This window comes from Mastomys coucha, unplaced genomic scaffold (assembly GCF_008632895.1).
Source record: "Mastomys coucha isolate ucsf_1 unplaced genomic scaffold, UCSF_Mcou_1 pScaffold20, whole genome shotgun sequence".
NCBI classification, from domain to species: Eukaryota; Metazoa; Chordata; class Mammalia; order Rodentia; family Muridae; genus Mastomys; species Mastomys coucha.
The window spans coordinates 86,511,884-86,523,826 of NW_022196903.1; the positions used below are offsets into that span (position 1 = coordinate 86,511,884).

The 11,943-nt window shown below is 44.7% G+C and overlaps 1 protein-coding gene across 5 annotated transcripts in view; it reads right to left on the reverse strand.

Moving 5' to 3' along the window:
- Adamts9 (ADAM metallopeptidase with thrombospondin type 1 motif 9) overlaps window positions 1-11,943 on the reverse strand; it is a 173,280-nt gene that overhangs the window by 8,842 nt on the left and 152,495 nt on the right. For all 5 annotated transcript variants that reach the window (XM_031382630.1, XM_031382628.1, XM_031382629.1 and 2 more), the window contains one exon: window positions 6,902-7,006. In XM_031382630.1, the coding sequence (XP_031238490.1) occupies window positions 6,902-7,006 (105 nt within the window). The remainder of the gene's footprint in view (window positions 1-6,901; window positions 7,007-11,943) is intronic.

Below are 11,943 nucleotides of genomic sequence, written 5' to 3' on the forward strand. Positions count from 1 at the left end.
AACCCAAAAAATCAAAAGAAAAAAAAAACCCAAAAAACCAAAAACCAAAAACCAAAAGAACAAAAATAAAACAAAACAACAACAACAAAAAAAACCCAAACCAAATCTTTTTTATCTGTCCCTTTCACTGAAAAGGGTTGCTGACTTCTGACCCTAGTCGGTGCTGGGTGGGCCGCCCTGGCACATTTGTTTTCTGTCAGTCTTTTCCACACCTGCATTTCTTTGGATTGCACCTCTGACATGGTGTGAGCCTTGTTCCACAGGACCTTTGCACATGCCATTCTCCATTGGCTGAAATGCTCTTCTGTCCTTTCCTGTATGCCCCATGAAGTCTGGTAAATAACTCAAGAGCAGCCTTCACTGGGATGTAGTTTGGGCTCAGTTATCTGTGCAAGCACCCCACAACTGGATAGTGTTCCTTAGCATTTCCCCTCATGCTAGAATGTAAGCCCCGTGATGTAAAAGTGATATCTTGCTAAACTGGAAACATCTAGGACCAAGAACTGTGTAAGGCTAATAGTGACCCTAACCACACATTTCTTAAATGGATGAGATGAATGACTGAAAGAACAAAGCTGGATTTTATTTTGAGCTGTAAATGTCTTGCTCATTAGTTTCCCCGATGTTTTTCCACACTTTGAAAATATCCACTGCTGCAATGCAGTACCACACTCCTATCTCTGTGTGGATCATGTCACCTAAGTCCTGCCCCTTAGCCTCCTTGGACAAAACTGTACTTTCTCCACAACTGGGAATGATTTGAACACCCTTGCACCTATATCTTTGGGCTTCATCCCATAACAGGTCAAAGGTCATGAAGATATGGTTCCTACAGCCCACTTGTGATGTCTCTTGCAAACAGAAGGTAATCTCAGGGTCCCCCCTCCCCACCCCATCCAGAAGAAGAAGAGAGAATGAGAAAGAAAAGCAGTGCCAATTTAACAACAAAAGGAGAGAACAAAATGTTTTCTCCACTTTCAAATTTTTCATGCGTTTGATTTTGGGTGTGGCTGATATGGGAATGAGCCCCATCAACACTGCCCTCCTGGCTCCTGAGTGCTGAGCTAGGTCTGGAGATAGATGTTGGACCATCTGGTTCTCCACTCAGGAACTGTCAGCAGATGGCTGGCAGGTGTCAGGAGGCTGACATACCAGCACCATCTTCAGCATCATCAAAGCTCATCTAAGCCCAAACTCTCCTTATCCAGCAGGGGAGAGGCTCTGGCGCACAGGTCTGCAGCTGACACAGCCTCTTTACTGATGCCGGGGTTCCTGGAGCATCTGTAAAATGGGCAAACAAGTCTCTCCTCCTACTTTGCTGTAGCAAAGGAACACGCATTAGCTACCTGGCATAGGACTCAGCCTAACCTGTGTGCTTAACCAGGATTAGCTATTGTTGTCACGATGGCATGTGTGTGTGTGAATCTGTGTGTACAGGTAACTGCACACATGGTTTGTGTGGATGTGTGGAACCCGGGACCACCCTTTGGTGTCATTCTATACTTGCTGAAATGGGGTCTGTTACTGGCCAACCACTCAGCAAACAGGCTAGACTGGCTGGCCAGTGAGGCTGAGGAATCCACCCATCTCAGCACTGGGATTGTAAGTGTGTGCTGCCGTGCCCACCCAGCCACTTTATGTGGATTCGGGGAATTGAACTCAGCACGTTGGTGACTGTATCTCTCTGTCCTTACAAAGTCATTTCCTCAGGACATCCATAATTGCCTCTCTTCATCAAATGAAGAAAGGCCTTGGCAGTCATAAATTGAAAACAAAATAAAGTTGATATTGGCTTTACAGTAGTTGCATGATTTCTTCCACCGAAAACTCTGTTAATTTAGGCAAAACAGAAAAAAGTGGGGCTAACCTTTTAATACCTGTGATGGTGCTATCCTCAAATGATGTTGAAGATGGTCAACAGGCGTCAGATTGAAAAACAAAACAAGACTGAACAGTAAGAAAAACATGGCTGCCCCATGTGGAGACAGCTTCTTTCAGAAGGAAAGGGAGCCAGAAGCCCTTGCTGTCATGCAATGAAACTCTGGCTTTTATTTCTTTTGTTACAGTTGAATTCTCTTTTAAATAAATAGTTTGTTGATAATAGCTCTAACTATCGCATATGAGTGGCTCACTGCCCTATTAGGCATAGTTTGTATTCCCAGTTTTCACTAAGTCTTTAATTTTTTCCAGTGGATAGGATTCAGGGAAGCTAATGTCTGTGATTTAGGGAGGGGGCCTGTGTGTGGTGGAAGCATGCTCATTTGCCTGTCTTTAGTGGAAGGGGTAGCAGGCAAGAGTGTGTTAAGAAAATCCATGGAGATATTAACAGTTAGAGACATAGTTTTAGGACCTAAAGTGAAATGTTAGGGTTAAGATGACATGCAAAATTGACTTTTTTCTGAAACTTCATACAAAACATGTAACATATAATTTTCCCCAATACAACCCTCAGACAACTATGTACATACATAAATGTATGTATAAACGTACATACATGTATAAACACTATCTGGTTTCCATAGAAACTGTCCATAGGACTAAGACAACATGCAAAATTGACCTTTTCTGAAACCTCATACAAAGCATGTAACATATAATCTTCCCCAGAACAGTCCTCAGACAACTACGCACATACCTATATGTATGTAAAACATAGATGAACATAACATACATAGATGTATAAACGCTACCCAGTTTCCATAGAAATGTGCAGACTAAAGTGTACATGCATAGAAATTGTGAACTATGGAATTCCGTGTTGTAGGTTTGGGTACTTGCTGGGTTCTCACAAGTTGGAGAACATGGAGAGCAGTCCATGCACACACGTGAGATTCTACGGTACTGTGTACACACATGTGCAAACATGTACGTTCATTTCTTAACTCAGTTGTAAAAGAATTCGGAGGTAGGAGCAATTATTTTATTTACAATCCTTTGCATAGCACAAGGAATCCCTGGTAGAGAGCAGGCTCCCTGTGCCTTAAAATTCCCCAGGCACATAAGGAAATATCAGGGTTTCACGTTGCTCAGTTTGTTTATCTGCAGTCAACTGTGGCTTGGACACGATACACAGAAATTTCCAGGAAAAAAAAACCTCCTAAGATTTAAAACACTTGAATATGATGAAGTCTCTCACTATCATGCCCCACCATCCCCGGCACATGGCCCATTCGTTTGTCCAGTGTATCTATGGCCTACAGACACCTGCTCCTTAGTGACTCAGAGCATCTCTGCTATTGCATCAATTGCTATGCCATTAGTTTATGTTCAAGGAACTCTGACATAGCCCAACACTACATCACAGTGCTTGCCTATCTACTTTGTCATTTAAGCATCGCATGTACATGTAACACTGTCATGAGAGGAGGCAAGCGTTTTTATAGTACATTCTCACAATCCTTGTTTATAGTATATATAGCAATTATAGTATAGTATACTATAATTGCTTTGATTTTTATTAGAAGTTGTTGTTAATCTTTTACTGTGACTTATAAATCAAGCCATCATAGGGATGAGCAGACAGAGGAAAGGCAGTATAATTAGAGTTTGGTATCACCTGAGATCTCGGGCATCTCCCGAGGGCCTTCAAAACACAAGAGGGAACCTCTGCATTTGAATGATAATCATAGTTTATCTTAGGGAAAGACATAATTTATCATAGGGAACCCTTATGCAGGGTTCTTTGCACTGCATTTGCATCCTAGGGAGCGCATGGAAACTGTCCCCAGGAGTGAGGTGGCATCTCTGGCTTCCGATCAGTGGCACTACAGATCCAGGTTGAACCTACATCATGGAGATCCTCTTGTAGTTTTGTTCAGGGAGAATGTGCTATTCCCAAGCAGGCTTGGAGAAGTGAGGTTTTCACTGAGAGGCGGCATTGACTGGGAGTGGAATATCACGTAATTCCCAGAGTGCCCCATGTAGAACTGCTTATGTGGATAAATTATAGGCGTAAGTGTGAAAAGCAGGTTGCTTAACTTAGGACAAAGGTTTTTCAAACGGTAGTTTCTGACTAGGAGTATGGTATCAGCCTGGAAAACATTAGAGATGCGTATTTCTGTTTTCTTATAGAGATTGTGGACATTTGAGGGCTCAGCATGTAGCTCAATGACAGATCAGGTACTGAGCCTTGCATTTGTTCCCAGTGCCAAGAACAAAAGTGTGTGGGGCGGAATAAGAGGCCAATCACGGTTTATTAAGCCTTGCAGGTGACACTGCAACATGCCCCTCTTCTGGAGGATTCTGCTTCAAACCAAGTCACATGGCTTTCTTGCCAATGGCTTTTACTGTTGTCACTAACAAGATAATGTTTCAATGACTTTTAATTTTTTGTTTTGAGATTTAAAAATATCCCATTTAGTGTTCATATGTATATAATGTGCTCTGATCAAACCTACCTGGTTCCTTCCCTATCCCCCCACCACATTCCCCTCCAACCTCATATTCCCTCCCTCTAGTTTCTAAAACCCACTGAGTCCATGGGCAGCCGCCTGTATGTTTGTGGATATGGCACGATGCGATGGAACATAGGCGGTCTCGGGCTGTATCCTGGAAGGATACTGACCCCCCTCCCCCCTCAACCATCAGCTGCCAACAGGTCCTCAGGTGGCTCTCGTGAGCCCTGCCTCTCTCTGTGCTGGTCTTGGTCTGATTTTGTGCAGGTCCTGTGTGGGGAGCCACAGCCATTGCGAGTTCCCAGAGTACAACTCTGACGCTTTTGCGACAGATGTACACCCTGTGACTCTTACAATGTTCCCACTTCCTCTGAGATGATTCCTCGAGTCTCAGTGGTAGGAGGTGTTTTTCAGGGAGAGAACATCATCTGTACTTTTCCCCAACCATAACAGTTCTGGAGGTCCATTTTCTTAGGGGATGATGCTCTGAGACCCTGACTCTGGTCTGCCAGGAGCTAGGAAAAGAGCAGTCTTCACTTCTACCTACCGGCATGTGCACGCTTGTGTGCACGCACGCACGCACACACACACACACACACACACACAGGAGGCAGGGTGTGTGTGTGTTATGTGTGTGGAGATCTGTGCTGCTCTCTCCAGCAGCTCAGGCAGAATCCTCAGAGGGTGGGGAATAGCCTTGCAATACTGGACATGTCCATAAGATGGCACTCAAGCCTTTAGTTATTTTTAGCCTCTGGCTGAAATTTCAATTATGATTGACATAGTCTAGCAAAATTGTAACATATGTATGTATGTATGTATGTATGTATGTATGTATAAATGCAACATATATATCTTACAAAAATGATTTCATTCAACCACATCTAAAACAGTTAAATTTTTCAAATCTGGTCATTGAGACATAATGCACCTGTTAAAACATGAACACAATTAAATATACTAATTTTATTTCCTATAAAAAAATCTATAGGACTGGGGTTAGGATAGGGAGTAGTAGGGGAAGATATCAAGATGTCGGGGCTCAGTCAAAGGTTACAGTTGTCTCTGTTCTGCTGGGTGGGAGGGGGCAATCCTTCTGATTAAATCATAGCAACCCCTTGGCTATGGAATCAGATTTGTGATTCCTGGTTAGCTCTGTGGAGAGATCCGGACCTGAGATACAGACAGGATGCCGGAAATTTAAAGAGGAGTCAGGAAAGACATTACCCTCAGATGCCGGGTGGGACCTCCCCTCTGCTGGGGCTTTGTGTCAGTGCAGGCTGAATTGATGCTTCTAACCCAAGGCGCCACATGTGGGAGGGTTGCCAAACTCATCAAGTGCAAGTCCAAATGCTCGTCAAATATGGATTTCAGATAGACAACATATGACCATTACGTGCCACTATTTGTAGTACTGGTCATTAGGAGGCAGGGTCTAGCTATGTAGCCTAAGTTTGCCTTAAACCGAAGGCTCTCCTACTCTACATCCCCAGAGCTGAAGTTACAGCCGTGTACCTCATACTTGGGACCAGACTGTTTAAAAATATGTAAATATTCTGTCTTAAAGAAATAGTAAAAAAACCATCTCACAGTTGACCTGATATTCTAACCTGCAGTTGTAACCCGGCAGCTGCGCTCATCCAGCCACAGTATTCTGTGCTCAGATCTCCTTTCTTTCCCTTTTCCTCAGCTCATGTGTGCAGTGCTTGAACAGGAACTGGGAAACTTCCCATATCCCCAGGAGACTAGATGCTGCATTGGCCTGAGAACTCAGTGGAAGGGCTTGAAGGAGGCGTTTCTGCTCTATCATCTTTCAGAATCATCAGGGAGACACAGCCGCAGAGGTTTGGATCCCCTTAACCTAGTCAGGGGGACCAGAGGGTACATTTAAACTTCCCTCCACAGGCGGCTCCACAGGGTGGGTGATTCTCAGGCTGGGCTGTGCTTGTCAACCACTTGGGGCTTGCTCAACTACCCGGAAGACCCAGGTTCAAGCGCCTGCCTTTCGACATGCTCCAGGGTTGCAGACATGCTAAATGCACAGAGTTCAGGGTGGCCAAAAAAGTGGATTATTGTATTCCTAACTTCCCAGAAGATATCACCCCATAACCTCTTCCTATTGGAATTGCAATTGTTTCTGGGCAGAACAAACCAAACCAAAACATCATTTTTCAAGGTTCACATAAGTGAGTTGCGTTTGACTAGTTAAAGATATTTGAGCTGTGTGTTATCCTAGAGCCCTGCCCCCACCCAAGTCTCTTCCAGGTGCTTGGATGGCTTCGCATGTACCAGGTGGGAGAAGCTTCAACCAGGTGAATCGAGTCTCTCCTGCTTCACCCACTTCTAAATTCCTTCCTGTGTTTGTGCCCTAAATTTTCCTCTCTGGCACTTTGGAAAAAAAAAAAGTTTGGTGAATGGGAAAGCACACCGGCTCCGCTCCTTCAGTATGAAACCATCATATTCAGAAGAGAAAAACGAGCTATCGCTCAAGCAATAGGCAGCCTTACCGGAGACTTCTTGATGTCCGAAACGGCATAATTCCCTTGTGATGTCCATCTGGCAGACTCAGCTAAAGACAGCCCAGTCCCATAAAGGTTGATGCTAAACCGCCCCTGGAACACAAAGCCAACACAAAAGACTTTCAGTCCATGTGACATACCAACCAAGGCAGAGCTGACACATTCAAAGGCACTTTGGTAAGCAGAAGGGTGTTAATTAATTTTGATGGCCTCTAATCGTTGAAGGTATTTTGTTGTTCCATTGCCAGACCTAGGCGCTTTTTACATTCATGATTTCTAGGTGGAGATTTTGTTTACAAATGGTGAAACCCAGGATCACAGCCGATTAACTCCCTCCAGAACACAGAAAGCAAGCGCTCAGGTCATCTTTAGTGACTTCTAAATCCTCTCTCAAAGCTTCCTCCAGCCGGCCTCCGTAGCACAGTAACCCTGATGTTGCTCACAATTATCAGATTCCTTCACGACCAAAATGCCACAGTGTAATTTTTCTAACAAGATCTAGCTGCCAAAGTTTCCCTGCTTCCAGTTCCCTGGAGCGAAGAGCAAGCACACTTTGTACTGAGCACCGCTGGGTGTGAGTTCAAAGCAGAGGCGCGTTTCCAAAAGCAGCCAGAAGAGGGCGCGCTTGGCCTGCTGAAGATAGAGCCCATTCTCAGCCCATCTAAGGCCGTTCCCCGCGGCACCCTCCCCCCCCCCGCCCCCCCATCGCCAGCCTTAGTTCAGGAACAGAATTCCCAAAGGTCCCAAGGGTGTGTGGTCTGGGCCTTTGATATTGATATTTATCTCTACAGAGCCAGTGCAATAGAGACATCCTGAACCCCTCTCTCCTCTCTTTCAAAACCAGAGCAGTTTCTGAGCTGAGAATGTTCTGTGACCCTGAACACGCTCTCAGGATTACTTTCTCCTAGAACTGAGAACCCACAACTTTGACAAAAGTTAAAACAAAGAGATAATGGAGAGCTGGCTCTGTAGTATGTATGAAAGAGTTAACTCCTTCAGCAATGATTAGGTCAGGGAGGGAGAGAGAGAGGGAGAGGGAGAGGGAGAGGGAGAGGAAGGAGGAGGAGGAGGAGGAGGAGGTGGAGGAGGAGGAGGAGGAAGGGAGGGAGGGAGAGAGTTTTCAGCTTTTCAGAACCTCAGTTGGTCCATTTTTAAAATGGAAGGTAAAGCACACACTTCTCTCATTTACTGTAGCAGTGAGGAATAAATAAAATTAGACATGTATAAACTGGAGGTGGTGGCCCCTGCCTATGATATCAATGCTCAGGAGACTGAGACAGGAGGATGGCAGTCAGATCCAGGCTGCCTGCATTACCTAAGGAAACCCTGCCTTAAAGAACACTTAGGAGAAAGAAGTAAGTCAAATCTCATGTTGTTGACACTTAGTAGAAATACTGGTGTCTGTAACAAAAATACGAGTACCATTTCTGTGATTTCTAAATATCTGGTCCTTCATTTTCTAATTGTCTCATGATAAATTCTTGTTTTCTTTCCCTGGCGTTTAATGATAATTGTTTTGGGGAGGGGCTCAGTATTACTTTGTCTAGTAGTAGTAACATGTCTCTGACAGTTGATAAGTTTTTCCAGTAAATAGCACATCTTAGGTCTTCAGATGAAACTCCTAAGAGGAGATGTGCCTCGGGGTTTCTTCTCCCTGCCAGTTTCATAAATAGGAAATAATACGACTTCCGAATCCTTCTAGAGCTAAGGCACTACAAATATGACCTGGGAAAGAGGGTTTCTGATCACAGAGTGACCTGACCAGTCAGTGGTCCCAGTGGTGTGTCTTCCAAAGAAATGTAGCAATGTTTACAGGGAGTTTGAGACACCCCAGCCAGTAGCAGGGGTATACGCAACAGGTAGATACCAAGAACTCCATGGGACTGTCTGTAACAGGACAGTTCCCCTTCCCCCTCAGAGCTATCCAGCCCAGGCCCTCAAGGTCCAAACTGCTAAGAGTGAGCAATGTTCAGGGTGGTTGGGTAGGTGGATGTAAAAGATGTATCCATTCCACAACAGCCTCTCCTGTGTCTGCTTCAGGGATAGTAGACAAGTGGCTTATTTCCCCAGCCCACCCATAAAATGGGTAAGACCAAACTTTTGGAAAGGAGGCTATGGGATGGAAGGCCTCCCTCTACTGTACCTAGCTCTTTACCTGGCAGATAATAAAAAGTACTATTAGATATTTTAAATGACCATATCATGTAGATGTTAGTGATCCTTACATTGAGTGGCCTCAATACCAAGGTGTTTGAGTATGACTGGGTTGGGATTTCCGTACCAGCCTTCTCTCAGAGTTTTCTGTTGCTGGCCTTTTCTTCCTTACTCATTTTTTTTTTTTTTTTTGCCTATTTATTTATTCATTCATTCATTCTACATCCCGATTGCTGCTCCCCCTTCTGGTCTTCCCCTGCCACAGTCCCTCCTCCCGCCATCCCCTCCTCTCTCCTAACAAAACAGTTTGGAGAGAAAGTCTCATTATGTGGCCCAGGCTGTCTGGAACTTGGCGTCTTCCTGCCTTAGCCTCTGGAGTGTTGAGTGTGCAGGTGTGCACACGACCATGCCCAGATCCCACTAGCCACGTCCCCAGCTCGTGGTCACTGTTACTCAGAGGAGCAAGACCCACTGCACAGAGTGTCCCACATGACAGGGTGACCCAGAGTTGCTTGCTGTCACCTGGGTCACCATTCCTTGTAGAAGAACCCTCCCACCTGCCGTCCACTGCACTCTGCTGCATGGCAGAGGTCATACCTGGCTGGCTTTGGCATTAAAGTTCCTGGAAGGTATGCTGTGAAGAGGCTGGTGTGGAAGTTCCAACCAGTCACTCTAAAAACTAAGTACCTTGTCTTTGGCATTTAAGAGGCATATGGTATGTAACTACTGCCTCTTGGTTTTGGGGCAGAGGCAGAGAGTGAGGATACACACACACACACACACACACACACACACACACACACACACACACACTGAGGGTCTGCAGAAAAGGTACTTAGACCAATAGGAAGCCTATTTGTATGCAGCAGGAGTGAATGTGTCAGAACTCAGCCTGTTAACAGAATGAGAAAAACATCTACCATAGTAGAGATGGAGTCAGACATCTTGAAATCATATCTCTCCTGTCCTGAGACATCTGTGCGGTTTGGAAAAGTTAGAATTTCATCTCAAGGGGATGGAAAAGTGAGCTTCAGGGCTAATGTCTTAAGGGTGTTAAGCACAATGCTTAAAATACAGAAATTTACTCATTCAGAGAGTTTACTCGTACTGAGAAAATAAGTTTTAAAAAAAAAGACAAAGGATGAAGAGGAAGGAAGAGAGGCTCAAATGGGCATCCTTCTGCTTAGATGTCAACGCAAGCATGAAGTTGCAGACCACTGCACACAATCAGGCTACCCGTAAACCTTTCCCTGGAAAATTGAGCTGGAAAAAAAGAAAACATGTTCTTCATAAGTACAGTTAGTGCTCAATAAATTTTTAAGGAGCCCAATAGAGTCTGAAGTATTGTCTAAGGGAAAAATATAAATCCTCTCCCTGGCATAGACTTTTCCTACTTAGCTTCTTATCAGAATTTAGTAAATGAGTTCATGTCTCTGAGTTATTAAAATAAATGAAAACAAATTACCCTTCATTTATTGACGAATTAACTTCCTAAAGGATAGGCACACAGAAATGAGGAAATCTGAGACAGTTGAGAAAGGCAGGGCAGGGTCAGCCTCTTAGCCACACTGACAGGATGCTTGGAGCTATGGACACTCTGAAGAACCTGCACCACAAACATTTAGAGTTCCTTGGTGATGGAGAAAAACCCTTTTCAACCATTATGTCCTTTGCTGCTTCCCTCTCTCCCATGAGGCACCCATACCAAGCCTCTAAAATGCTTACCCAGGCTGCCCTAAAGCTTGAGGCTCACAAAACGCTTTGAGAACACTTCTTCCTTAAAAGAAAGTTCACATGAGTCTGGAAGAATCTATGGTTGGGGACAAATCCATCCGTCCTTCAGAGACAAGGCCTGGGGTTTTGATTGCACCCTCCAATCCCAATGGCCAGGCTTCTGAATGCTCATAAATGGAGAATTCCCAGCACAGCCAAACAACAGTTTTTACAAAGACCTCATAGGAACCAAAGGAAGCAGTGGGCTGGGTTTCCTGTCTTGGAGAAGATTCCTCAGGCTTGTCCTTTGCTCCCAGTGCTGGAGCTTCTTGCAAGGACCGCTGGTCATTTTGCAGGATTAGCCCAGCTTACTGATACAGCATTTCCCCAAGGGCTGAAGCTTGGAAGAGGCAAGAAAGCCAACGACTGTAGAATGGGCACTAAGGGCTGAAGATGCCAAACTTGCACTTCTGGTATGCATGGCACAAATTTTATACATCTGCAGTAGAGCTAGCAGTTGGAATCAAGACAGAGCCTCAAGCCTCAGTCTAAGGGAACTTCTAGAATATCATGGTTGTTCATGTCTTATTCTCCTCATGGGTGATGGGTTCCTTGGGCTTGGACATTGTGAATCTCCAGCAACAGAGATGTGACTTGGCTCCGAGTAAATGTAAACTTGCTAAAACTGTTCAAGAGGCCTAACATTAACAGTGTCAAAGGAAACCTATGAGCACCTTACGAAATTTGAGACGGACCAGTTCCAATATTTATTTACTTAAAACCATAAAACACCCATTGATTTTTTTTTTTTTAAACAACCTCCTTCCGGACTTTTTCTCTACCAATACACATTTCCAAAGCACACTGGAGGGGGAGGGATTGGAATAACATAAATGCACTACTCGTATGCAATTCTCAAAAATCTAAATTAAGAAAAATGGGTGGGTGGTATAGCTCAGCTGTACAGTGGGTGTTTAGCATTCATGAGGCCTTGGGTTCAATTCCAAGCCCTATAACATCTCTCTCTCTCTCTTTCCCCCTTCTCTCTCCCTCCCCCTTCTCTCTCCCTCCTCCTTCTCTCCCTCCCTCCCACTTCTCTCTCTCCCTCCCTCTCTCTCTCCCTCCCTCTCTCTCTCCCTCCCTCTCTCTCTCTTTCCCCCTTC